The following is a 25,075-nucleotide window of genomic DNA, read 5'->3' on the forward strand; positions in this document are numbered from 1 at the left end:
ACATTATCCATGCTGGACGCCGGGTAATTCCGCAGGTCAACAAGTCTTCCTGCTATCAAGAACCGTAGGACTGTATTGATGGACTTCCAGGCAACGCTGTAGCATACGGAGTAGATAAAGCCAGTAGAGATTCTACTGTGGAAGCTCGATTTCTCCACAACCCTTTTGCGCAACAGCACGACCAGGTAGGTACCGTGCCATGGCAGGATAACTAAACATTAAGTGCGTCGCATCGCCCCCAAAAGCCCAAAGCCAACAGCCCTGTGCGCTATTCTTGAACATTAACAGGATGAACTACGCTACCTAATGGAGTGACGAACATAAATGGAATCCAGAGCGGCCCCACGCGCTGCTGCGATATATATATCCTGCGGCAGGGCTTCCATCCGCAGTCCGCAACCATTACCCGCATCACATAATTATGCTCAATTTACTGGACATGTTATGGAAGAACCCTATCGTGTCATGCGATCATCGCTGCTAAGGGCAAGAATGTGACACAAAATGTGAATCTACTCCGAAAAAACGAGAGGGACTTACTACCTGCAGAAACAACCCCGCTTCTTCAGAGTCCATGGCGCGTAGGCCCACGAAGCGGTCAGTGGCGTGTCGCGCAAGGCATTCTGCAAGTGAGTGATTACAGGTAGTGCAAGAGTGGATTGGGTCTTGTCTTCAGAGAGCCGGAGCGGTGTCGACGTTTTAGCGCTTGGAATACAGAGTACTCCGTAGATAGGCATGGAGTCAGGAAGCGCCATGACTCTGTTGTTATTTGGTACAGAGCAGGGGGAATCCATCCTCCTGGAGGATTAATCTGCGAGCTGGTCTTCTGCTTGGAAGCTTCCGGCTGCAGTAGGCTGCAACTGGTAATTAGCGCGCCCGGTGCGGTGGAGAAGTAGAAAAGACAATAATGGGGGAGATGTTATCACCAGTTGGTGATTGATCGAATGCCTGTATTTTGGACTTGGAGCTTAGGAAAGTGGGAAGTGGAATGCCGAGTGGCAGGGAGGTTGGCTTACGGCAGAACTCCAAATGAATTGCTGTTAAGGAAAAACGGGCGCATAACAGGCTGGTTTGTATGGGCTGAAGATAAAAAGATCCTGAAGCCCAGTTGGGTTCAAGGGGGAAGCCTGCAGGAGTAGTCTACTGCTAGTTTAGTTACAGCAGTTACAGCATCATGCAACCATGTTTAGGAATGGCCCCTAGTTCGGGCAAAGCTCTGGCTTGCAACACCAGCAATTGGGATTTAGGCGCCCGGAGCCAGGTTTACCAAGGTTTAGCAAGTACAAGAACCGCCCAAGCCTGAGCTTAGGGAAGGGGGAAGGCAAGCCCGAAGGTGAGAGGACCCTGGATCATAAGCACAGTAGATACCTACAGTAGGTACCGTAGGTACGCCGTGGGAGCCCCCAGGCCAGGGGCTTCGGGTTCAGGGGCTGGGGCTGGGGCTTGCACAGGAGCAGAAGCACCCATGGCCTACCTGCCTACTCTACCTACTCTAAGCATTAAGCACTGTCTCTCGGGCCACCACCAAAACAAAGGAGCTGAACTGCTCAAGCTGATCAAGCTGAGTGACGATGGACTCTTGACTTCCTCTCCCCCTAATCCTAAAGCAGCGACCACTGGGCCCAGCGCTGCCCACGGCCACTATTTAGGGCGCTGTGCTCCCGCTTCCCACCGCGCCCAACCCCGCCAGTTTCGAAAATTTATTTTCTCCTCTCCATCCTTCTCTCTCTTCCCACACCAGCTACAGCCACACCTACAGCTTCAGCTACCAATCAATAATATCTTCAACTCCCTGGGGGTTGTTTATTTTTTTTCTTATCATGTCGCGCAAGGATGATGCTAAAGCCCATGACGGCCAAGTCACTGTCAATGTGGATGACTTTACTAGAACCCGTGAAAGTGTAAGTTCTCCTCTTGTGTTTCTTCAGAAGTGGTTTTGCGAAGATGCAGCTGCACCCCCTCCCCCCCGAGAATTGGTGGTGGTTTCAGTGTACCACCGGCCGCCCACCCCAGCCAGCACATGCCCACCCCGACCGACGCGTCAAGTAAACAAACCACCTGCGCGCACTCCATCTCGATATACTTACCTATGGACTACCGACGCATTGAGCGCAGGGTAGAATAACTTGTCACTTGCCCTTGACTTGATTTTATTCCTCCTTAATGTTTTCTTTGTCATGCTGTTCCATTTCTGTTACTTTGGCCTGCTCATTCATGTTCGGCAATGGCTTGGTGTTTTGGCTTTCCCGGCCTTCCGCCGGGCGCCCCTATCCTCATTCTCCCGGGCTCTAGCGCGTACCTAAGCCTGGTCACATACCATATTGCTTCTCCTCAAGAGTGTTTACTCATCCTTGTAACCATCGCCCCACTAATATTGTATCTTCCCTCAGGTTCTCGTCAGCTTGTCGAATCTGCAGGCGGCCGTCTCTGATTTGACTCGCGCCTATATCAACCACACCAACACTGTGCTCAATCCTAGTCTCTCTACGCTGGACTTGGGCCACGCCAGCAACATCACTGCTGCGCTTTTGGAGAATGGATTGCTGGGTGCACGCTCCAGCAGCCCTGGCGCCAAGTCCGAAGTTGGCGAGAAGAAGAAGCGCAAGCGCGCTCCTCCGGACCCGAACGCACCCAAGCGTGCCCTGACTCCTTACTTCCTGTACATGCAACATAACCGCCCCATCATTGCGCAGGAATTGGGCCCCAGCGCGAGGCCCAAGGATGTCTCCGACGAGGGCACTCGTCGCTGGGCTGAGATGCCCGAGGCGCAGAAAGAGGTATGCCTATGATCCCTTACGACCCGATTCGGTAGTACCTAACTAACACTATCGGCAGGTCTGGAAGAAGCTGTATGCTGATAATCTGGCCGTCTACAAGGAAAAGGTCAAGGCCTACAAGGCCGGTAAGCCTTGGACTGAGGATGACAACACCAAGGCGGCCAGCCAGCTCCAGCAGGACATTGCTGGCGCATCGGCCTCGGGTGGCGAAGAGTCCGACGAGCAGGAGCAGGAGGAAGAAGCGGATGAGGACGAGGAGACGGAAGAGTCCTCTCCGGAGCCGGTAAAGGAGCCCACTCCGCCCCGGAACAACAAGCGCCGCCGCAGCGAGGTGAAGACCCCCTCCAAGAGGAATGAATCCCCCGAGAAGAAGAAGCGCACGTCGGCGCGCAAGGGCAATGAAAAGGACAAGGAGGAGGAGCCACCCGCTTCGACTCGCAAGGCTGCTGCTGCCGGCGCCGACGCCAGCGCCAAGCGCTCCAAGAAGAAGCGCAAGAGCGAGGTGGGCGGGGATGAGTGAAATTGGGAACAGCTCTTTGGATTGTTCATAGTTGTCGTGCGCGTATACGGTGCTTGAATGGATATACAGTTTGGCTTGTGCATCTCCTGGTTGATAGTTCTGTTGCCATGTCACTTGAATTCCAAAAAAGTTCAACAACTGTTTGTACTCAGCTAGGATATTCCATGGATGTTGACTCCTGGAGGAGCAGTTGTAGAGGAAGTCTTCGCGCCCGATCCTGTTGACTCCAGCGTTGTCGCGCGCGCAAGTCTCATCAGGGAGAGAAGAAGGATATACGCTACAATAGATCATGCATGATTCCTTCCAGCCAGGTTAGCAGGACTAGCAGAACGGGGGCGAAAGCTAAACGAGTCAAAGCAGTCACACTAATGTCTGTTGGTCATTGGTGTAAAAGATCAAGTCCTCTTCCCCGTCGTCTGAGGCAAGGAGAATTGCCTTGCGTGTTAGTAACGAAATGACGGCCCACTGCCATAGGCCGAACAGCCGTTATCGCAGTCTTATCTCCATCCCCACTCGGCTTCTCTCTCATTTCTCGGTCGCCCTTTGACTGTTGTTGGGAGTCTGGGGTCTGGACTGGACTGGACTGGATGCTTTAAATCCCCTCAAGTGCCCCTCTTTTGGACTGTTTCTGTTTCTAAAGATTCTGATCTCCCTTGGTCTCTGGTAATCCCCCCTCCCTCGTCGCCTGCACTTGGCTGCGGCGGTTGTGATTCACAGCCAAGACATCTCCTACCTAGTCCTAGTCCTAGTCCTACTCTGCAACCCCGCCCCGACTGGCTCCTGCACCTGTTACCATGCACCTAATTCCCAAGGAGGTACGTGACAGGGACCTGCTACCGACGACATACATCCACATCCACATCCACAGTAAAGTCAGCACTAACCATTTTGCACCCGCAGCTGGACAAGCTCGTCATCTCGCAATTGGGATTTCTCGCCCAGCGTCGTCTTGCGCGCGGTGTGCGGCTCAATCATGCAGAGGCAGCGGTATGGATTTCCCTCTTTTCTCATTGCGCGATCCACTTAGGAGGCTTATCGAGGCTAATTCCCGTCCAGGCTCTCATCTCGTCGAATCTGCAAGAGGTATCTTCCCCACATCCGAGCTGGAAGCTGGATATCATGGTGCTTACTCGCAGCAGCTGATTCGCGATGGCCACTACTCGGTGGCCGATCTCATGTCCATCGGCAAAACTATGCTCGGCCGTCGCCATGTTCTTCCCTCCGTCGTACATACTCTCGTCGAGCTCCAAGTCGAAGGAACGTTCCCCACCGGCACATACCTCGTGACCGTCCACCATCCCATCAGCAGCGATGACGGCGACCTAGAGAAAGCGTTGTACGGCAGCTTCCTCCCCATTCCACCGGCGGATACGTTCCCAGATCCGAACCCGGACGACTACCTCCCGGAGAAGATGCCAGGTGCTGTCCTGCCAGTGAAGAACGAACGGATTACTCTGAACGATGGCCGCAAGCGCATCCGACTGAAGGTGATGAGCAAGGGCGATCGCCCAATCCAGGTTCGTTCGTTGCCTTTCCACAGACATACGCGCAACAAGGTTTTTGACTGCGAATAGGTCGGATCCCACTATCACTTCATCGAGACCAACCCTCAGCTTCATTTTGACCGTCTGCGGGCCTACGGATACCGGCTCGATATCCCCGCGGGGACTTCGGTACGATTCGAACCCGGTGACACCAAGACGGTCACGCTGGTCGAGATTGCAGGCAATCGCATTATCAAGGGCGGCAACTCCATTGCTTCGGGCAAGGTTGATATCAGTCGAGCCGAGGAGATCCTGCAGCGCTTGCAGGTCGAGGGTTTCGCTCACGTTCCTGAACCCGCGCCGACCGCGGACAGTGCGCTGATCGCGCCTTTCACAATGGACCGCGAAGCTTATGCGCGGATGTTTGGACCCACCACCGGGGACCTGGTCCGATTGGGGTTGACCAACCTTTGGGTGCGGGTGGAAAAGGACTGTACGGTTTATGGAGATGAGTGCGCGTTCGGCGGCGGCAAGACCCTTCGCGAGGGCATGGGCCAGTCCTCGGAGAGGTCCGCAACCGAATGTCTGGACACCGTCATTACGAATGCGCTGATCATCGACTGGAGCGGAATCTACAAGGCTGACATCGGTATCAAGAATGGGCTGATCTCGGCTATCGGCAAGGCTGGCAATCCCGATATGATGGACGGCGTGCATCCGGACATGATCGTGGGCTCGTCGACCGATGTCATTGCTGGAGAAAACAAGATCGTGACGGCCGGTGGATTTGATACCCACATTCACTTTATCTGCCCTCAGCAGGTGGACGAAGCGCTTGCTTCTGGCATCACCACATTTTTGGGCGGAGGGACCGGTCCGTCGACGGGCACGAACGCGACGACCTGCACGCCGGGACCCACGCTCATGCGCCAGATGATCCAGGCGTGCGACGGTCTCCCGATCAACGTGGGGATCACCGGCAAGGGTAATGACAGCGGTGGCAAGAGTATTGAGGAGCAGATTCGTGCCGGAGCGGCCGGCTTGAAGTTGCACGAGGACTGGGGGTCAACCCCGGCTGCGATCGACACCTGCCTGGACATGTGCGACAAATTCGACGTTCAATGCATGATCCATACGGACACACTGAATGAATCCGGCTTCGTGGAGCAGACCGTCAAATCGTTCAAGAACCGCACCATCCACACCTACCACACGGAGGGGGCCGGGGGTGGCCACGCACCCGATATCATCTCCGTCGTGGAGCACCCCAACGTGCTGCCCAGTAGCACCAACCCAACGCGTCCTTTTACCATGAACACCCTGGACGAACACCTGGACATGCTGATGGTCTGTCATCATCTGTCCAAGAACATCCCCGAGGATGTCGCCTTCGCCGAGTCCCGGATCCGCGCCGAGACCATCGCCGCCGAGGACGTCCTGCACGACCTCGGCGCCATCAGCATGATGTCCTCGGATTCGCAGGCCATGGGCCGCTGCGGCGAGGTGATCCTGCGCACCTGGAACACCGCGCACAAGAACAAGGCACAGCGTGGGCCCCTCAAGGAGGACGAGGGCACCGGCGCGGACAACTTCCGCGTCAAACGCTACATCAGCAAGTATACCATCAACCCGGCCATCGCGCAGGGCATGTCGCACCTGATCGGAAGCGTCGAGGTCGGCAAGCTCGCCGACCTGGTCATCTGGCACCCTAGCACCTTTGGCACCAAGCCCGCCCAGGTCCTGAAAAGCGGCATGATCGTCGCCTCGCAGATGGTACCCTCCCCACCCCCCACGCCTGTGTCTTGTAGACCTCTTTACTAACGAGTCGAGCACAGGGCGACCCCAACGGTTCCATCCCCACCATCGAGCCCGTTGTCATGCGTCGGCAGTTCGGCGTAAGCCCCCCCCCCTTCTCCTCCCTTCTTCCTTTCCATCATTAAGACCCATGACTACAAGTTCAGGCCTTCGTCCCAAGTACCTCCATTATGTGGGTCTCCCAGGCCTCCATCGACGACGGCATCGTCCAGTCCTACGGCCTCAAGAAACGCATCGAGGCTGTCAGGAACTGCCGCAATATCGGCAAGAAGGACATGAAGTTTAATGATGTCATGCCCAAGATGCGTGTTGATCCGGAGAGCTACGTCGTCGAGGCGGACGGGGTGCTCTGCGACGCGGAGCCGGCGGAGGCGTTGCCCTTGACGCAGGATTACTTCGTTTACTAGGTGCGTGCGCTTGCAACTTGCACTTGCAAGTTGCATTGGGTTGGGGGGGTTTATATACCACTGTTTGTTTAGCATCAGCGTTTGAGTGATACCGATCCATAATGATGATTCACGCCGTATTATAGTCACATATTTCTTATCAGTTGTCAACACTGCTATGTTATATACATATATATCATTTCAAATGACTACAGTTCAGTCTCCTCCATGCTGTGATTATCCCCCGCCGAAACAAGCCCCATACAAGCCCACGCGTCGTAGCTATCCGCCCGCGCAGCGAGATATGCCGCGCGTCGCGCACGAGACGAGCTGGATCTGCCCAACGTCCGGGGTCGTCCCGGTGCTCCCTCCGAGGAGAGCGGTATATCGACGCCGACGTCGAAGGGGCCATCCTGCTGGAGCGGGCCGAGCGTTTGTTCCTGCGAGGCGAATGCGGACGAGGAGATGGAGAGGGTGGCTGTTACTTGGCTGTTGGGCATATCATCTTCGTTATCATCATCGTGGTCGTGAGCGAACTGCATATTGTCTTGCGTCCGTGTGCGTGTTTCATCCCCTGTTTCAGAGCTGCCCCTGTTCGGTAGGTGGAATCCATCTTCTTCCGGTGTGGGCCAGGAGGATGGGAGGGCGCCCAGTTCTATCTCCGGGTGGTGGGATCCCTCTGCACGAAGGAAGTGCCAGGCGCGACGGATCTCGTTGCGTTTTGCTTTGGCCGCTTCCGGGGTGGATGTGGGGATTGGGAGGGGTTGGGGGGAGGCTTTCTTCACTTTGAGGTCTATGGTGGCGTCAGGGACAGTTTCACGGGAGGAGAGGGTAGTCGTTGGACGACGGCGTGCCTGGACTTCAGGCTCGCCGGCATTAGGCATGACAGTAGGGCTGCCGTCGATGCTAGCGTCCACGCTGATGAATTGCTGTGTTGACTGGGTTGAGTCATCCTCGTAGCGGGCTCTTTTCCTGGACTGCAATTCCTCGTCGTTGGCGATAGTGTCGCGCATGTACTGGTCGTGGACAAATTCGTGTCCAGAACACAGATGACCGAACAAGTTGCGCATGGATACATCTTCGTCCCATTCCAGGGCATCAACGGTGCAGGGATAGACGTCCCTGGGTTTAAACGCGGAAACCAGTTCGCATAGTTCTTCGTAGGAGGAATGGCGTGAGTATGGGAAATACTAGATTTGTCAGCTGAGACAGCCTAAATTCTGAAACAAGGACTCATACTATAGTCTTCGGCAGACGATTCCCTGACGTGTCTCGTAGCGCTGATACTTTTACATCGTCCGACCACATCTCCTTGTCGGATCGACCACGACCAAGGATGTGCACGAGCTCCTGTAGTGGTATGTCGGAAACATCCTTCATGCCATAACTGTCCAGTGGAAGCGCTTTGTTCCTTGACTTGAAAGCTTCGGTTAAGTCCTTTCTCATCTGTGACAGCGTTTCAGGGTCGCCGATCTGCTCCAGACACAGGCTCTCCAGTTGCTCCAGCGACGACTGATCGGGAAGTTCAAGCTCGTGGGTCTGATAAAGATCGCCACCACCTCCTCCTGCTCCGATCTCAGGGACCCTTGTGCCGTCCTCCAATCGTCCGACAATAGGCATGATGTAGACAGTCCGCTTTGAGCGAACCGCAGAGCAGTGTACTCCAGGCTCGCAGCTATGCACGCGAGAGCTTTCATCTTCGGTCAAGGCACCGGGCACAAATCGGTTTCCAAGCTCGAAACCACAAAGAGCAGGTGCCTCGCTAATAGCTCTTCGCGAGTTCGAGATAAGTGACCTATATAGGCCGATCTGGTATCGATCAATATGGACCTGCAGGGTTAGCGAAAAGCGTTTATCGATCTGTGTGCCGTCACACACCTTGGTGTTCAGGAAAGCGGAAAGCGCTATCCAGACGTCTTCGTAGCCAAACGTCCATGCTCGAAAGTAGAAGATGGTCTCCTTTGGGTACGCTTCGACCTTTTGTAGAAGCTCTCTCAGCCCCTCGGCTTTCGACGGAAAGCTCCGACAAACATGATTAATGCTAGCGAATGTGGTGTCGAGATATATCTTGTCCAGCTTCTTGCTTCCTAGGGTGTATGGGATGAGGACCGGATGCCGGACAAGGCTGTTGACCCACCAACGCTCAGCTATTGTCTCTATCAGTATGGAGACAAAAAAAAAGGTCAAGAATCGTACCGCGAATATCACCAGTGTAGAGCACTGCCTTGCCGTCACCTTCGATCAGGAACATCACTGCACCAGCGCAGTGGTTCGCGTCGAGGAGGGTGACTCTAATCGACAATAATGGTGTCAACTCAATTTCAGTTGGCGTGTCCAAGGGAATCGGCCGCTGTGAATGTGAGTTGACGGCAAATTGGAGTAAAAAGTTGAGGGACACTCACCAGAAGCTTGGTCAAGTGCTTGTAGTGCAGCCGGCGGGACTCCAGTATCCCCTTGCTGAAGTTCATCCGGTGGGGATACTTTTCAATGCGCAAGAGCAGTTCTCGAGTTGCAGCAGAGCAGTAGATAAAAGGAGCCCGGAAGGACTCGAGGCCCTGTAGATGATCACTGTGTACATGGCTAAGAAAACATGCCAGTGGAGGCGGCCGTTCGGGGTTCTTTCGAAAGTAGTCAACTACCATTATGTTCAGCTCAGTATCCTGGAGACACTGACAGAGATGATCATGATATTAGCTCACTTTGTATGTAAGGAAACTCTGTAGAGACGTTAGCTAACCTGCTATGAGCCTTTGTGCGTAGTGGCCATACCTTGTATTATCCCGTCGAAAGTCGACATTTGGTGTTGCCGAAAGGTATTGTTATTGCAGTTACGAGAAACATGACCAAAGAGAAAATCTTACAACAGGTCCTGCAATGATGACCAGTGCTATCTGATACAGAGCAGATGGTCGTGAAGGAAGAGATAGTTGACAGTTATTATCACGTGACTTCATCCACAAAGTGCCCTTTTTGTTCTCAGGATGTTGCCTTCAATCTTCATCGTATTCGCTCAATTTAGACTCTTCTACCTCAATTGAGACAGGGGAATATGCACAGCTAGGAAGCCTCGCCTTCGCACGGTAAAGACCGTCGGGTCGGATGCTAGTTTAGTGAACGCTGGTTTGTACAACACAAGCCTCAGCACCAGCTCCATCCTACGTTGATCATCCTCCTAACAATGCTGTACTGATAACTCGAACATCTGCCAACCAGGACCCTACATGGGTAGCGGCAGTAAGCCCAAAGGAATAAGTCTGACCCATCGACCAAGTGGCCATGCAGATACAACATGGTGAGGCGAGTGGATGATAGACCCGCTCGCCAACACAGTCAAGCCCAAGAAAAGATAGACCACAGCTCCTTCCTCAGGGTGATTGGGGATAGAATCATTAACAAGACTAGACTGGTCCTTTTTTTATGGTTTCTGCGCCGTCACTAGACCGATCTATCAAGGTTTGCAGCAATAATGACGCTGATTTATGACGGAAAAAAGTGCCCTCGTTGGCCCTCGTCGTTGTTCTCCTCTCCTCCGAACTCCACGCAGGTTTCCCTTTTCCTTCTGATGCGCTGGTCAATGGTATGCGTGTCAGCAGACAAAGAGTCGTATCATCATAGTTATTTGTTACTATTTGTTGTCATCGTCGCTGAGGGGGTCAAAAAATAATTATCATTCAATGAATAAAAGAAGAATAATGATAATGATAATAATAATAATAATAATCGCCGAACGACAGATATAAAAAAGTTTGCTCTCTGCCTCCCCTTCCCCGTTCTTTCTTCTCTTGTTTCAAACTCTCTCCATCAGATCAATTCCATTCTCCTGATTTGCTAGGGCAATCAAAGGATGATGCATTCCTCCTGTTAGAAACCCGGCTGATCTAGACTCGAGGCCTGGACCGTACTTGAAGCCAAGGCTTCTCTACGGGCTCAGGATCCTTTCCCAGTATCATCACGAGTTCTCCCTTTTGAGTACTCGCGTTGATATCCCAACGAGACAGGATACACGACGGAAAAAGTCAACAGAAAGACCATTATACTGGTGGTCTTACCCCGACATCAGCATCATCGCCATCGTCACCATTAACTATCCGTTGTTGAGATTTGTTACGATAACGACCCCAAATAGTATCAACTCCACACTCGACCCGAGGGACGATCTATATCAGCTCTACCTTATTATCGACTATTGTTTACAAACTTCCCCTTTTTCTTTGTCTATTTTCTACCGGTCTCAGACCTGAATCCGCCTTCATTTGCAGTTCTCCTGTCCGCACTGCGTATCCCCTCGGCGCATTCCCCGATGCATACTAACATCCGTGCATATTGCTCCCCTTGCTGATCTCTTCTCCTTGCAACTTGCAATACTTTATGAAGCGTGAGCTCAGAACATTTTTCAGCCCATTCACTATCCTTTACAATCCACCTCCCAACTCCTCCGACTCCTTAATCATTTACCTTGTCCATCTTGTTTCCATCTGAAACTGTTGTTATCAGATCTGGGATTGCCTCCTCATCTGGTTGCTCACCGCTCCTCTTATCTCCGCACTGTGTAGTTGGGGTTCTTATATGTTCAACCTGACGGACTATCTTACCCCAGAATCTTAGCTACCTCAACATCAAACATACTGCAGCCTCATCGACCATGCATAAACCTTCTCTAGCTCAAATTGTGCACAGCGCAATTTTTCCACGCCCCCGTACGAGTGATCCGGCTACTTTCTCAGCTCACATCACTCGCAATCTTGTCCCAGAAGTCCGCATAGAGACTTCGACTTTCTATGGGTCACTGGACAGCATCGAAGCCCAATATCCGGGTCTTGACTATTCCTATGGCCCCCACCGCATGAGACTGAGCCGATTCCCATGGCATCGAAAGCTATTCAAGGTCTTTGACGAACTTGGCCTGACGGAAGCCGAAATCTCATCGCTCTGTAGATGGGAGGGAACGAAATCTGCGCGCGAACGGTACGAGAAGGAGGAGGGCATCAAGGTGCGAGACACAACTGCCGAAGCCATCCGACCGGCAACGCCGTCCCCGCAACCCTCTGTTGAGATTCATTTCAACGGCAGCTCAGATCCGGTCAGGGAACCTGAGGTGAAGGTAGACGAACCGTTTGAGGATGTCATCAACACTGGCCACACCGTTGACAACCGTGGAGTTGACCGTTTGCCGCAAGTACAGAAGGTGGACGAGGACTCCAGCGACGAGGAGATGGAAAGCTGTGGCGTGGAATTGAACCATCGTCTGCTGGCGGCTACTGCAGCCCGAGAGCAAGGCGCTAATGTCCCACTCGACGAGGACTGGGAGCTGTGGCTGAAGGAGGCCGGGGAGCGCGGAAGTTACGCAGACCTGATCAATGCCATCAGAACGGGCCAGCCGTTGAACTTTTTGTCCCACATGGCTACTCCATTGGCCCAGTTGCGTCGGACAGACATCACACAAGTCCCACCATCACTCCCTGAACGTTTCATGACTCCAGCACCCCCCAGGGTGCTTTCTTCAAATATTGGCATTCAGCGCCCTCCCAACCCTCCTCCGGGAACTGCACGATAAGGAAAGGCAGCTCACTGGTCTTTCCTTTGTTCTCTCCTCATTTGCGTTACAGACATTGCTAGCGGGCTGGTTTCGGTCTTTGTGGTGCATTTACGGCGCTTTCGCAGTTGTGTCTTTCGTCTCATCATCATCGGGCGTTCGTAATAATCCCCTTTCCTGCTGTTGATAGATCGTTCTGTTTTTCTTCGTCATCACCTCCAATACTCTTTCAATACCCCTCAAGTTTTTGTCTATCTGCGAATTTTTGTTCCAGCGTCGCAAAAATACGGGCTCTTTTCTAATCTGCCAATGGTGTGAATAATTCCAGTTAAATTCTGAACCGGACACTGGGGCAGCAAATGCGGTAGAATGTTAATCCAGATTTGATAATATAATTGAAGGCAATCGCTTTTTCTTTCCAACTGGTTTAAATAACGCTGGTCGTGCAAAGGGGAAAAGATCAAAAATTCCATATTGGTTATCTGGAGTCTGCTTGGAGCTACCTTCAGCTATCTCCGTGTCTTAGCTCCCCCGCAGTCTTTCAACAGCGACATCATCCCCAGAGCCATAGTACCCTGAACACTTTCATGGACTATTGCCATGGAAAAGGGTTTATGATACTGGCATAGACAAATGCTGTGATTATGCTTTCAGCTACCTAGCTGATAATCTTCAATCCAATGACTTTGACAATTGCAGTCCCGCACCCTGTTCTTCACAGCTTCGACTCATCATGATCAGGGCCATATTCTACAGCAAATTCGACACCCAAGAGGGTAATAAAATAGTCAATTGACCCCATCACCACGATCCAAGAAAGACTGACTGTTCCAGGCCCCAAGGTGGTCCACCAAGTCCCCGACGGAGCCATCGTACCCTCGGCGACTGCGCCCTCGCAGCCTCTCTTCCTGACGTTTTCCGACATCTCCTTCTTTGTGATTCCCCGGCAAGAGCTCTGCGGCAATCTGATTCAGGTGTGCACAAATGGATACCGGATATTGGGCTACCCGATCTGCATGAAATCGCCCCGGTATGACCGCAATGAGTTCATCTTCAACTTCTGCCTGGTTCTGGCCGAGGAGGAGGACTTCAGCTCGTACAAAAGTGTGGTGCAGAAGCTTGCCGATCTGATGCATGGGCTGGAAGAACAGAATGGATTCTTGTCTAGGGATCATTCGAAAAGTGGAGAGGGGAAGGTATACAGTTTGTGCGAGACATTGATGGAGGATTTGAACAACTACTGCGAGTGCATGATTCCGATAGGTACATTGCCTTCTTCGCGAGGCTGAGGGAGGCCTGATCGCTGACGATCCATGCAGATGAATTGAACACGCTGAATATCAAGCTGTTCCCCGTATACCCTGCTCCCCCTCAGGTGCGAGCCTGGCAGGTTCCTCTCTTCACAGTCCGGTACCAGGCGTTTATGGATGAGAATTGGGATCTGACCATGCAACGGGTACGCCTTTAACAGATGCGACCTGTAGAGAAAAGCTAACGCATGATAGATCGTGCCTCATATCAATGGCGTCAACAGCATCCGCATCATCTCCATCCTCGCAGACACCGACTTCTCCCTCACCTGCCGCGCGATCCGCCATCTCCTCTACTACGGCTGCCTATTCCTGCTAGACATCTTCTCCTTCTCAGCAATATACGCGCCCACCGCCCAATTCAGCTCTACCATCGCCTGTGACGAAGGAATGCAGCGCGAATGCGCCCGCTACGTCAATACGCTCTTCGCTCCGTCCCTCATCCACGGAAGCGCCAGTGCCGCCACTGCACCGTCCGCCTCGACTTCTGCACTGTCACCCGCCGCCCACGGCCTGACAAACGCCCACGTTTCCGGCATCCCAGGCAACCTCGTCGGCCTCTCCAAGCACGACCCAGACTCTGTGTGGCCCCCGGTAGGCGACTACCGCGACCGCCGAAGCACAAGCCGAACACCTAGTCCAAGCTCGAGCTACCGCTCCAGTACCACAACACCCTCCAACTCGACCATCCTCCCAGACGATCACGACCCCACGCAGCCCCCACCTCCCCCGGAAGTGGTCGATGGCGTGGGCATCGTCGAGCTCTACGCAAGCCTCAAGCAGGGACAGAGCGTGCGGCAATGGTACGCCCAGAACAGCCGCAAGCTCGCCTACATCGACATCCGGCGCTTTATCACGTTCGGCATCATCAAAGGTTTCCTATACCGGGTCCACAAGTACGCCTACGCGACGGGCCAGCCCGCACCGCAGCTGAAGTCCTCCCATCATTACCATAACTCGCAATCGCAGCCGCCATCGGGACCCTCGTCCAGAGGACCGGGCACAGGGACGAACAGTCCCTATGCGTCGAGTGTGGGCGATGACGCGGCTCCGATTGCCCAGCAGCAGCAGCAGCAGCAACAGCATCATTATCGCCAGCACCCTGGACAGCGTGGGGATGACGCGAGGGAGCATGCAACGTCTGTACATAGCGGGAGCCGCTCCGCGGTCGTCTTTGATGACGAGGACGAAGAGGAGATCGTAGATAACAAGACGCTGTCTAAATACCTGGACGGCATGCATTGTTTTGATCAGATTTGTACTGAGCTGGAGATCAGTGAGAAGGACCTAACAGCGGCGCTGAAGAAATACCCAGGGGAGGTCTTGATTATACACCGATGACATTCTGTATGCTACGAGAATAATTGACATAATTGATACCCGTTTCCGAGGATCTGAACGCTACAGCGATCGAGAGGAAACGCAGATGTAGATTATTCCACCAGGGAAATAATTTCATTAGTCATTCGTCTAGCCGCCAGCAAAAAGCCCAAACTAAGCCACAGCTGCCGGTGCGTTGCCAAGTCTCCTCAGGGGACAGCGACACTGGGCAGTCGCTGACATTGGCGAGGGTTGTTTCGGCCTTGACGCAGGAGATCGTAAACCAGCGCTATCAAGCGCAAAAAAAAAGAGAAAAAGGAAACCAGGACTCATTCCCAAGTCCCCTCCCAACGCCGTCATTGTACAGGGGTATGTGGTGATTACACAAAAGGAAAGGAAAGAGAAGAATAAAGGAAAAGAAAAAGCCAACCGACCACAGCAAGGACCGAGCACAGAAGTACAGGTCTGCCGGCACGATTTGGGTAAAATCGGCCGGTAGACCTACTCCTGCTCCTCGTCCCAGCCTTCGAGCTCGGCCTTCTCATATTCAGCCATGACGGCCGGGTCGAAAATAGTCTCGCCCTTGCCGGGGACCGAAGTCTTCGAGTCCTTGAAGATGGGCCCGATGCACTCCTCCCAGCGCTTGCGCCGGTCCATGAGGGTCCGAGCCACGTCGCCAATGGCAGGCCTACTCACACCTGCACCGCTGGCGACGTGGCTGCCACCGCCGGCGCCACCAGGCCGGTGCTTGGCCTGGGAGCCTTTCTTGCTCTTACCCAGAGTGCGAGTGCGCTTGAGATAAGCTTGCTGAACCTGGGAGTCAAGGTCGTCGTGAATGGTGGTGTATTCCTGGTAGGCCATGCGTTCACGAGCGATTTCTAGGAGCCGCGCCTTGCGGGCATTGTTGGTAACCATTTGCTTTTTGAGTTCGCTCTGGAGCAGACGCAAACGTTGTGCAATATCATCGTCGTAATGGGCATCGTAATCCGGGTTGTCATCCTCGCCAAGGAAGCCAATGTGGCGGAGCTCTGCTTTGAGACGCTCGTCAAGCTGAGCATGGTCGAGCTTGGCTGCGGGGACCTTGAAGCCGCTAGGAGAAGCATCGGGGAAAGAAGTCGCGGACGGAAGTGGCTTGGTGTCTGATTCACCAGCTGGCTGATCGATATCCATGGAATCTCCGTTGAAGAAGTTACTGGTGGAAGGCTCTCCATTGGCAGCGCCGGTCGTGGAGTTCTCGTCGGGATCTGCACGGTGTTCATAGCGAAGAAGGGAATAGAGACGGCTGACCAAGGGTCCGACCGAGACCTTGTCGGTTTCCACAGTCTCGTCAGTGACCTGATCGATGCTGCCGCGTCCCTGGTTCAGAGGAAGACGTTCGCGATCGCCGTTGGCTTGATCCACGTTCATCAGTCCATCCTCTTCGGCCCAAATCTCGGTGTAGTGCTTCTTGCCGCGAGGAGGCATGATAAAAGGAGTAGTGCGATCACCCTGGTTGATTGTAAGCAAGCATGAAGCTGCCTTCCGGTAAAACAATGAAACTAACCTTCTCTTTCAAGAACGCAATGTCCTCCTCGGTCAGGGGACGCACGTAAGGTTCGATGTAAGAGAGAAAAGTGTTGGCGCTGACTTGATTAGTAGGTTTGGCGTTGCTGAAATCTTTGTCTGGAGGAACGCCAGCCATCATGTGGCTTAGATCACTCTTTGGGAAACGGTTGACGCAATAGATCTCCTTCTTCTCCTCATCTGTCATATCAGGAGTGACTTCACGAATGTGGTAGATGGTAGGATCATCGAATTTGAGCGGGTTCGGACCAAACACTTGAATTTGAGGAATGGCCGGAGCGGGTTCAGGCTGGTGCTCATCACTGTCATCCTCGGAAGGAGACTCGGCAGTAACGGAAGCTTCACCAGCAGTAGCAGTGTATTTGGGAGATGTCATAGACGAGGGACAGGTAGGGGAGGTGACTTCAGACGCCATATTCTTCGACTTCTTGGAGGCTGGGGAAGCGGCTAGGTTTGGCTCGTTAGCTGGATCCATGTTTGGAGCTGAACTCTAAAGCAGGATGAAAGGTACAGAGATGGAGATGGAATTACAAGGGAGAAGGGGAAGTTGGAGGAGTTTGTGCTGTTATGAAAGGAAAAGTCCAGTGAGAGAGGTTGGCAGGGACGGTGTCCTCATGTGAATGTCACAAAAATAAGGCATAATAAAACGTACCTCCTTCGACCTTTGTCTCAGCGCCATCCTGACGGGCGATGTCATGAGCACCATGTGCCAACGGACGGTCCTCCTTTGTGCTTCCTCCACGCTCCCTACGCTTCTTCAGTTTTCCTCCCTTGGAGGCTCTGATAGGTTCCTCTTCGTCATCGTCGATATCGCGCTTCACCTTGGATGCAGTCTCGCGGTCGTATGTTTCCTGGTCTTCAACAACCTCTTTGCGTTTCTGCGAGAGCTCTCTAATACCAGCATCGCAGGCATCAACACGAGCCTCTGCTAGCTGACTGAGAGTCTTGAGGTGTTCCATCAACGACTCGAGAGACTTAGAATCCGGGATAGGGCCAACCCCGCTCATACGGTCGAGGATTTCGCCATACTGGATAGTGCCCGGAATGAGCAGCTTCGAAACGTCGACGTCGAGGTAACTGGCCTGCGCGGATGTTGCACCAGCACTGAAGCTTGAATTGGGGGTGGTATTGCGGCTTCGCGAGGGACGGACTTCGCGGCCTTTGCCTTTGCCTTTGTTTGCACCCGGCATTTTGAAACAGTTTAAGGTACGTGATGTTAAGGAAGGATTTAGGTGAGAAATCGAGAGGACAAAAGTGATGGTGCAAGGGAAGGGAATCAGAGGCACAACTCGTCACTAAGGTAGTAATATCTTGCTCAAAGACCAAGTGGTCCAGAGCTTGATAAGTGCTTGATGACTACCTGCCCGCTAGAGCATACTAGATGCAAGATTTGCAGACGGAATTGTTGAGGAGAGTGTGCGTGGTGTTGGTGGGATGTTTACAAGAGCTGATCGTTATCGCAGTGTTGATAGAGATGGATGCACGTGACTCCCCTCACGTGAAGATACGGGCTTCAATTCATTCCGTTTTTGGGTGATAAGAGTCATCGGTTTCTACTATATTCATGTTACGGGGACTTGATTATCCTTCCTTGGTAGCTGAGAGTGATAGGACATGGTCAACGGTCTTGAGTCTTGTCTTGAAGTGGAGATGTGGACTAATCTATCATCTCTCAAGAGTGCTCCGTCCTGATCTTTCCTTGCAGGGGCTCCACTTGTCGATCAGCGTGGGATGAGCACAGACAGCTTGCGTAGGAACAGACCGGATGACGGATATAACTGAAGATTCTGCTGATGATACCGTGGCAGACCGTATCATCTGTAGGCACAACATACTGTGAACCTCTCTGTCAAATTCCTTCCATCTTGTTCGAAATCGGTTTCTCTACGTGTGGCCCAATCCCCGCAAACGTCATCAAAGTCTGACCGCAAACGGCATTTCTCATCTTTGATCAATGAGCTGAATCAGAATTTGCACGCTGGCAACAGTGAAGAAGAAAAGGGAAAGAAAAAAGTTTAGGCAAAAGGACAAGGTCGGTACGATGGGTCTTTTGCTCAAACGGTACCTGAGTACTCCGTAGAAAATCTTAATGGGATGATCGTCGATTTTGGGTACTATAATATTTATCTATCATCTGCAACTATTGAGAACAACCTTTGGCCCTTTCCCTCCCCCCTTTAGATACATCTCTGTATTCTACTCTGCATTTTCCTGATTGAAAAAGCTATGCATATGCATTACAACCTCTTGGCATATTATTAATTGTGCGAAATGTTGTCTTCTACTCGATCCTGACCTTTTATATTCTTCGACGCCATTCATTGATCCCGAGTGGCAGCGGTGTGGTATACCACAAGCATGTGTATGACCCCTCATCTTCATCTTCGGATTGTGCACTGAGTTTCTTTTCCTTTGCAATATTGTCTATACCTCTGGTATAGCCATGCGCTTTGTACAGTGGTCTGTTGTTGGAAATTAAACTGACCGTGTTTGAGCATCATAGCCGCCCAATCGCTAACCACGGCTCCGATTTTTTTCGAAGGATCTGGGAGAGTAACGAATGCAACTCGAGCACTCAATGTATGTTTCACCAGTGGTACAGGTCAATTATGAGTCAACGTCAGCAAATGGGTTGCCCGCTTACATTGCGGCTACCAACAGGACACCGATAGCCTCTCTGTAGTGCTTGACGGGACAATCCAGACGCTATCTACTCAAAATGCACCAGACAAGGGCCCAGTCAGAGGACTACTCTTTGTCCCTACCCTTAACTCTCAGGATCCATGCACCAATGCCACAGCATCGCTTGTGCCGTCCAACTCGACTCGCCATAGCCATGTCGCTCCGTTGAACTTCCCCAACATTGGCTTAGCGCCGTGGGTATCTATCGAATGTACGCAGTCATTTCTCAATGCGTCGCAACAACAAGGCGTGAAAGCACTGATCTTTTTTCTACCTTCTACAAACGACTCAAAGCCGCCTGCCCCGGAGGATTCTATCTGGGATCTGGGTGATGATGGAGCATGGAAGAGACAGAACAACTATCCAGTCTATGCGATCCCCGGTCCTGCTGGAGAGACACTCATGCAGCAGCTGTCGTGGTACTCTGATAATGCGACGTTGGTCGGCTTTGACACGGATAGCAATCTAAATGAGTCTTCTGCCCTGGCTCAGGATCAACATGGTATCGTTCGATTGTTTGCTCTCATAGATTATGGTAAGACGACCCATAGTTCACAAGAAATAATACAGATATGCGGGATCCGTTCAGCTGACTTTGCTCTGTCTCTTCTGCAGCGGAGGATCGTCGAAATATGCCCAGTCTCTGGGGGTTCATCCTGGCGATTTTGGGAATGGTACTGGTTCTCAGTATCATCATCCTACTATGTTATCAATTCGTGCAGAAGAGACGCCGACTAGCCCTCGAACGTCGTATCTCTGCCGGCGAGACGGATACTGAAAATTTTGGGCTACATCATATCAGGGTTTCGCGGGAAGTTCTTGATCAGATCCCCACATACGTTTATTCCGCTGTCAACATTCCCTCAAAAGTATCTTTGAGAAGCAGCCCTAGTCAAACCCAGATCACACTGGCAAGAGCCGATGATGCAAGCTCGATACGATCTGTTGACCCCAAAGAGCCTCGTCTAGTCTACAAGGAGACAGAAATGCAAGCAAGCAGTTCCACCATCAGACTACCGGAAACTGCAATTACGTGTCAGAGCAGTCGACCTCCCTCCGCGCGAGAGTGCAGCGACTCTGCCAGCAGGTCACAGCCCACTTGTGCAATCTGTCTTGATGACTTTGTCTCGGGAATAACGATCGTACGGGAACTTCCATGCGGCCATATCTTTCATCCGAGTTGCATCGACGTTTCGCTTACGCAGATAAGCAGTCTTTGCCCGCTGTGTAAGAAAAGCGTTCTACCGGCAGAATACTATACAACGCCTGCGGACGATATGGGAGTTCATCGGGATTATGTCGTGACTGAGCATTGATTGCCAGATTCTACTCGGTTGGGGATATATTGTACGGTGTTGCAGTGGGATGATACCCTTGGTTTATGGGAATACTTTAGGTTGATTTAGGTCTTGCTCATCATATAGATAATATTGCATACAGATGAACCAAACCTATCCAAAGCGTCTCTGGCCCGAGAAAGTCATTCACCCCATTGTTCGAGGTGCGGTATGGGACATCGAGGCGCGTCACGCTTAATCTCGAATGAGTCTGGGCCTGTCCTCCCTAGCAGATAAAAATGTCACGCTCGTAGAATCCGTCCCTGTAGCTCGTATTCTCGCGTTACCTGCTGGAGGGCCCTTCCGCGGGCATCCTGAATGCAACTGTTCAGTGCGTCTCAATCCCAAACGCAGGCTATCGATCTCGCTAGATTCTTCTGCCAATCTACAAATATCGACATCAGCATTATCCAGACCCAAAAAAAGGAAGAGGCAAGAAACCTACCAAGCAAACTTGTCATGCTTCCCCTTAACCCTCACATCGAGCACCTCTTCATGGAAAGTTCCTTCCCTCCTCGCCCTCTTCAACCTCTTCACCTCATGCTCCTCCAGCCGTCTCCCCACAATACCCTCCAACTCCTTCCGACTAATCTTCTCCCTCGCCTTGGTCTCCTTGTTCGCTTTGATACGCGGCTTGAATCGCGCCTGCATGCGAACCCGCAGCGTCGTCTCAAAACCAAGACTACTCGCGTCGCCGCGCACCTCGATCACGCGCCCGCTCGCCTTGCTGCTCGACGACGCCTCCCGCACACACACAAACGCCTCCTTGTCGCCTCCGCCCGTCTGCAGCGCAAACGTACCAGGGATATCGGTCGAGGGGAGCGCAAGGAACGATTCGTAGTGCGAGATGGCGGACGCGGACGCACTCAGGATCCCGTACGTATCGCAGCTTAGGTATCTGTCCCAACAATTTGTCAGCATCCGTTCCCTCGTTCTTTGGGGAATCGTCGTAGACAGGAATGCATACTTTCCATGATGCCCCTTAAAGCTCAACGACTCCGTCCCAGCCACCCTCGTCGCAACCCACACCTGCCGCACATCATGCGGCTCCGCCGTCGCCGCATCGCCCTCTATCAGATTCTCCAGCTCGCTGGCAAACACCTTCCCGTTCGCATCGCTTGCGATACACGTTGGCGGATCGGATGGCAGGACGAGCACTACGGGTCCTGCGATGTCTGACGGCGTGTCAGCTGACACCCAGCTCTGGTCTTCGGCGCTGTCTTCGAGGTGCTGCGATTCCTCGGCGGGGGTCCTTGCGGTTGTGCCTGAGTCGGCACCGAATTTGGATTCTGTGGCGGCGATTTCGCGGTGCTTGCGCTTTTTGGGCTTGTCGCCTTTGAAGGTTAATGGTTTGACCATTTTTTATTTTCGCTTATTGTTTCGGATCGGATGAGGGACGGGTTTGGAGGTATGAGCGGGAGTTAGAGTGTTGGAGGATTACGGAGTATTGGAGGTGGTGCGGAGTGGAATGCAGTCTTTTACCACAACATTAAGGCTTTTACTTTCCAGCGTTCGATTCTAGTTTTACAAATTATGAATTACCTATTACAACACGTTAAGTGGAACAAGTCAATTGGCATCGAAATCTAATGAATTGTGTAAGAAATATCGCGCTGTTGTACTGGTATCCCAGATGCAGATACGTCACTGCTACCTTGGGAACTGATGGCACCAATAAGTCACACCATCCCTCAAGGTCCTCGCTCCCCTACAGGTATAACTAGACAACCCTCCCATAAGCGAGGACCAGGATTTGCAAGCATTTGAGATAGATAACTCTCTTTCTATCATTCAAGAAATAATGTCATCGCACATATCATAAATCATTACATGAAGTATGTTCAAAAATATCAGTTCTGATCCAGCCCATACTTTTGTCTGACCCCAGCCCAAGTCTATCCAATCAAACATCTAGTCGAAGACAATCGCGGCCTTGATGGCAGACTTGTTTCTCATCGACTCCAGGCACTGTTCCCACTCTTCGATCTTGAAGACCTTGTTCACGATGCCGTTGACCTTGACCTTGCCCGTGTCCAGGTAGTCGATGGCAGCAGGGAACTTGTACACCTCGGAGAAACTACCGACAATGTTGATCTCGTCACCAACTAACGTGCTTGTTAGCAAGCACTCAGCAGAAGCAAGGGGAAGAAGAACTCACAGATCTTGGCAGGGGGCCATGAGACACGGTCCTTGTTGGCGTACACACCGTACACGACGAGCTTACCGCCGCGACGGACATAGTTGATGGAGTCGTTGAGGATGTTGAGGTTACCAGTGGCTTCGACGACGATGTCAAAGCCATACGGGTTGTCCGACTTGAGCTTCTCGAACTGAGCGGAGGGGTCCTTGCGGGACAAGGCGACGTATTCGTCACCGGCACCGAGGTTCTTGGCCAGGTCCATCTTGAGACCCTCAGGAGCAACAACAGTAACCTTGCATCCACCGTTCAGACGGAGCATCTGAGCAAGGATCTACACATAGTCAGTTCCCGTGATGTCACAACTACCAGACCTGAAACCACATACCAGACCAGTGGGGCCAGCACCGAACAGCAGAACGGAAGAGCCCATCTTGGGAGCAATCTTGTCCAGACCGTGGGCGGCGCAGGAAGCAGGCTCGAGGAGAGTGGCGTCGACATCGGAGAGGTTCTTGATCTTAAAGACTCTCTTGGCTAGAGTGCGATATGGTTAGTTGCATGATACTGTGGTTGGGTCACGGCTATACAACATACCAGGGTAGGCACAGTACTCGGCAAAACCACCGTTCATGGTGACACCGTGAGCCTCAAAGTGCTCGCAGAACAGCTCATCACCGCGACGGCAGTAGAAGCACTCACCGCAGAGCTCAGAGTTATCGGCAACAACCCGTTCACCGATCTCGAAGCCTTTGACCTTGGATCCGACGGCAGCGACAATACCAACAGTCTCATGGCCTGCAGTTGTTAGTCTCGAACCACCGCAATTGTTGACGAACATCAGGCATACCAGGAACCAGGGGGAACTTGGCAATGAATTCACCCTCGTGGATGTGCAGATCGGTACCGCAGACACCGCAAGCCTTGACCTTGATCTAAACATGCATTATTGGTCAGCCATCCGATCCTGACGTGTGCAGAGTAACGATTGGGGCGACAACATACCAAAACATCGTTCTCACGGAGGGTGGGCAGAGGGACTTGGACAACGCTGTGGACCTCAGGCTTCTCATATCTGAGAGCCTTCATGGTCTGAGGAAGATTGGAACCCATTGTGATTGATGTGAGGTGGGATGAAGCCTTGCGATCTATAACCCCCGGCAGTCAATATCAGATAGGCAAGACTCGATGAAGAGGACAGACGAAGTAAGTTAAACTCACCAAGAAAGGATAAGGGAAGCAGGGAAGAAAGCGACGAGGTTGAATTTGAAGAGGAAGATATTGAGAGAATGAGGAAGAAAAGAGAAGACGAGAGGAGGAAAGACAAGCCTACTTATTATTTCAAGGGACCCGAATCCCAAACAGTGAAGGAGGGGAATCGAGGGGGAACAGCAAAGGCTAACCTCAGGCATGCATTTTCCGGTGCCAATGAGGTCAGGCTGTCCATCTTTTCCTCCATTCACCAATCTACGGAGTATCAGACCAGGGCAGGCCAAGCACCAAACTGTACTCTGTATCGGAATCAGCCATCGACGGAAGTTGGCGCTAGACTCGGGACACTATGCTCCATCCCAGTGGGTAGCCCCGAGTCCCCTGTCAGGTGATGTCCTTGTGCCTCCAACCCGGATCCCCGAAGCTACTGGCAAAAAAAAGGTAACTAAAGTCAATGGTTTCTAATTATTCACGCTGGTGGTAATCTTTATTTACACATTAAACAATTCAATTTCTGTCCATGATATCAATTGACTTGACACCAGGCAGTGACCAACGTATACACAGTACACAGTACACTGCACCGTGTACTGTGTAAGTTACTCCGTACTGGTGGACCATTCCCAGATTACCTACGGAGTACTCCGTACACACCGTCAGTTTTCCCAATACAATATCTACAGCAAGTGGATAAAAGACTTCACTTGGGGAGATAGAGCTCCGTATTAGGTCTTGACCCTTGGGATTTAACTAGACACTGATCCACCACATCCAATATTCAAATCTCCCCCCAAACCTACAAAAGCACAAACAGTGGAAATCAATTCCTTGGTGGCAGACCTCCCGTATCCGCAATGACGTTCCTCCCCCACAGACTCTCCTAGAATGTCCCCGTTTTGGCCCCGCGATGACCTCGTCATAGGCAAACAGGGTTGATTGTCACTGATAGAGCGCATATTGTTGTTCCTGACTAGATAGAAAATAAACAATGACAACAACAAC

The 25,075-nt window shown here is 52.2% G+C and overlaps 10 protein-coding genes across 10 annotated transcripts; 6 read left to right on the top strand and 4 right to left on the bottom strand.

Moving 5' to 3' along the window:
• Positions 1-1,820: 1,820 nt before the first annotated feature.
• Positions 1,821-3,297, top strand: AFUA_1G04550 (HMG-box domain-containing protein; the record flags this gene model as incomplete). The annotated part of the gene is made up of 3 exons (XM_745110.1): positions 1,821-1,901; positions 2,391-2,777; positions 2,836-3,297. The coding sequence occupies 3 exons, from the start codon at positions 1,821-1,823 to the stop codon at positions 3,295-3,297; spliced, it is 930 nt and encodes a 309-aa protein (XP_750203.1).
• Positions 3,298-4,091: 794 nt separating this feature from the next.
• Positions 4,092-7,003, top strand: AFUA_1G04560 (urease Ure; the record flags this gene model as incomplete). The annotated part of the gene is made up of 4 exons (XM_745111.1): positions 4,092-4,814; positions 4,872-6,554; positions 6,617-6,676; positions 6,743-7,003. 4 exons carry the CDS (start codon positions 4,092-4,094, stop codon positions 7,001-7,003), a joined length of 2,727 nt encoding a protein of 908 aa, XP_750204.1.
• A 188-nt stretch (positions 7,004-7,191) lies between these two features.
• On the bottom strand, positions 7,192-10,533 carry AFUA_1G04570 (uncharacterized protein; the record flags this gene model as incomplete). The annotated part of the gene is made up of 7 exons (XM_077803816.1): positions 9,752-10,533; positions 9,682-9,699; positions 9,385-9,617; positions 9,179-9,332; positions 8,861-9,129; positions 8,222-8,812; positions 7,192-8,172 (listed from the first exon to the last, which is right to left on the bottom strand). Exons 1-7 carry the CDS (start codon positions 9,777-9,779, stop codon positions 7,192-7,194), a joined length of 2,274 nt encoding a protein of 757 aa, XP_077659987.1. The 5' UTR covers positions 9,780-10,533.
• Positions 10,534-11,624: 1,091 nt separating this feature from the next.
• AFUA_1G04575 (uncharacterized protein) lies at positions 11,625-12,536 on the top strand (the record flags this gene model as incomplete). The annotated part of the gene is made up of 1 exon (XM_745113.1): positions 11,625-12,536. The coding sequence occupies one exon, from the start codon at positions 11,625-11,627 to the stop codon at positions 12,534-12,536; it is 912 nt and encodes a 303-aa protein (XP_750206.1).
• A 712-nt stretch (positions 12,537-13,248) lies between these two features.
• Positions 13,249-15,166, top strand: AFUA_1G04580 (nitrogen permease regulating protein NPR2; the record flags this gene model as incomplete). The annotated part of the gene is made up of 4 exons (XM_745114.1): positions 13,249-13,291; positions 13,350-13,778; positions 13,835-13,971; positions 14,021-15,166. The coding sequence occupies 4 exons, from the start codon at positions 13,249-13,251 to the stop codon at positions 15,164-15,166; spliced, it is 1,755 nt and encodes a 584-aa protein (XP_750207.1).
• A 480-nt stretch (positions 15,167-15,646) lies between these two features.
• Positions 15,647-18,142, bottom strand: AFUA_1G04590 (histone acetyltransferase NGG1; the record flags this gene model as incomplete). Its single annotated transcript, XM_077803817.1, has 3 exons — positions 17,361-18,142; positions 16,689-17,155; positions 15,647-16,633 (listed from the first exon to the last, which is right to left on the bottom strand). The coding sequence occupies exons 1-3, from the start codon at positions 17,896-17,898 to the stop codon at positions 15,647-15,649; spliced, it is 1,992 nt and encodes a 663-aa protein (XP_077659988.1). The 5' UTR covers positions 17,899-18,142.
• A 138-nt stretch (positions 18,143-18,280) lies between these two features.
• Positions 18,281-20,829, top strand: AFUA_1G04600 (E3 ubiquitin-protein ligase RNF103). Its single transcript, XM_077803818.1, has 5 exons — positions 18,281-18,458; positions 18,517-19,070; positions 19,212-19,288; positions 19,370-19,925; positions 20,006-20,829. Exons 2-5 carry the CDS (start codon positions 19,067-19,069, stop codon positions 20,704-20,706), a joined length of 1,338 nt encoding a protein of 445 aa, XP_077659989.1. The 5' UTR covers positions 18,281-18,458; positions 18,517-19,066; the 3' UTR covers positions 20,707-20,829.
• A 282-nt stretch (positions 20,830-21,111) lies between these two features.
• Positions 21,112-22,490, bottom strand: AFUA_1G04610 (uncharacterized protein; the record flags this gene model as incomplete). Its single annotated transcript, XM_745117.2, has 2 exons — positions 21,173-22,490; position 21,112 (listed from the first exon to the last, which is right to left on the bottom strand). Coding segments are annotated over exons 1-2 (915 nt in total). The 5' UTR covers positions 22,087-22,490.
• Positions 22,491-22,638: 148 nt separating this feature from the next.
• On the bottom strand, positions 22,639-23,974 carry AFUA_1G04620 (zinc-dependent alcohol dehydrogenase family protein; the record flags this gene model as incomplete). Its single annotated transcript, XM_745118.1, has 6 exons — positions 22,639-22,832; positions 22,886-23,198; positions 23,253-23,398; positions 23,459-23,659; positions 23,712-23,796; positions 23,867-23,974. The coding sequence occupies 6 exons, from the start codon at positions 23,972-23,974 to the stop codon at positions 22,639-22,641; spliced, it is 1,047 nt and encodes a 348-aa protein (XP_750211.1).
• A 176-nt stretch (positions 23,975-24,150) lies between these two features.
• Positions 24,151-24,538, top strand: AFUA_1G04630 (uncharacterized protein; the record flags this gene model as incomplete). The annotated part of the gene is made up of 2 exons (XM_745119.1): positions 24,151-24,294; positions 24,353-24,538. 2 exons carry the CDS (start codon positions 24,151-24,153, stop codon positions 24,536-24,538), a joined length of 330 nt encoding a protein of 109 aa, XP_750212.1.
• Between the last annotated feature and the right edge of the window lie 537 nt (positions 24,539-25,075).

The sequence above is a fragment of the Aspergillus fumigatus genome, chromosome 1, assembly GCF_000002655.1.
Source record: "Aspergillus fumigatus Af293 chromosome 1, whole genome shotgun sequence".
Taxonomy (NCBI): domain Eukaryota; kingdom Fungi; phylum Ascomycota; class Eurotiomycetes; order Eurotiales; family Aspergillaceae; genus Aspergillus; species Aspergillus fumigatus.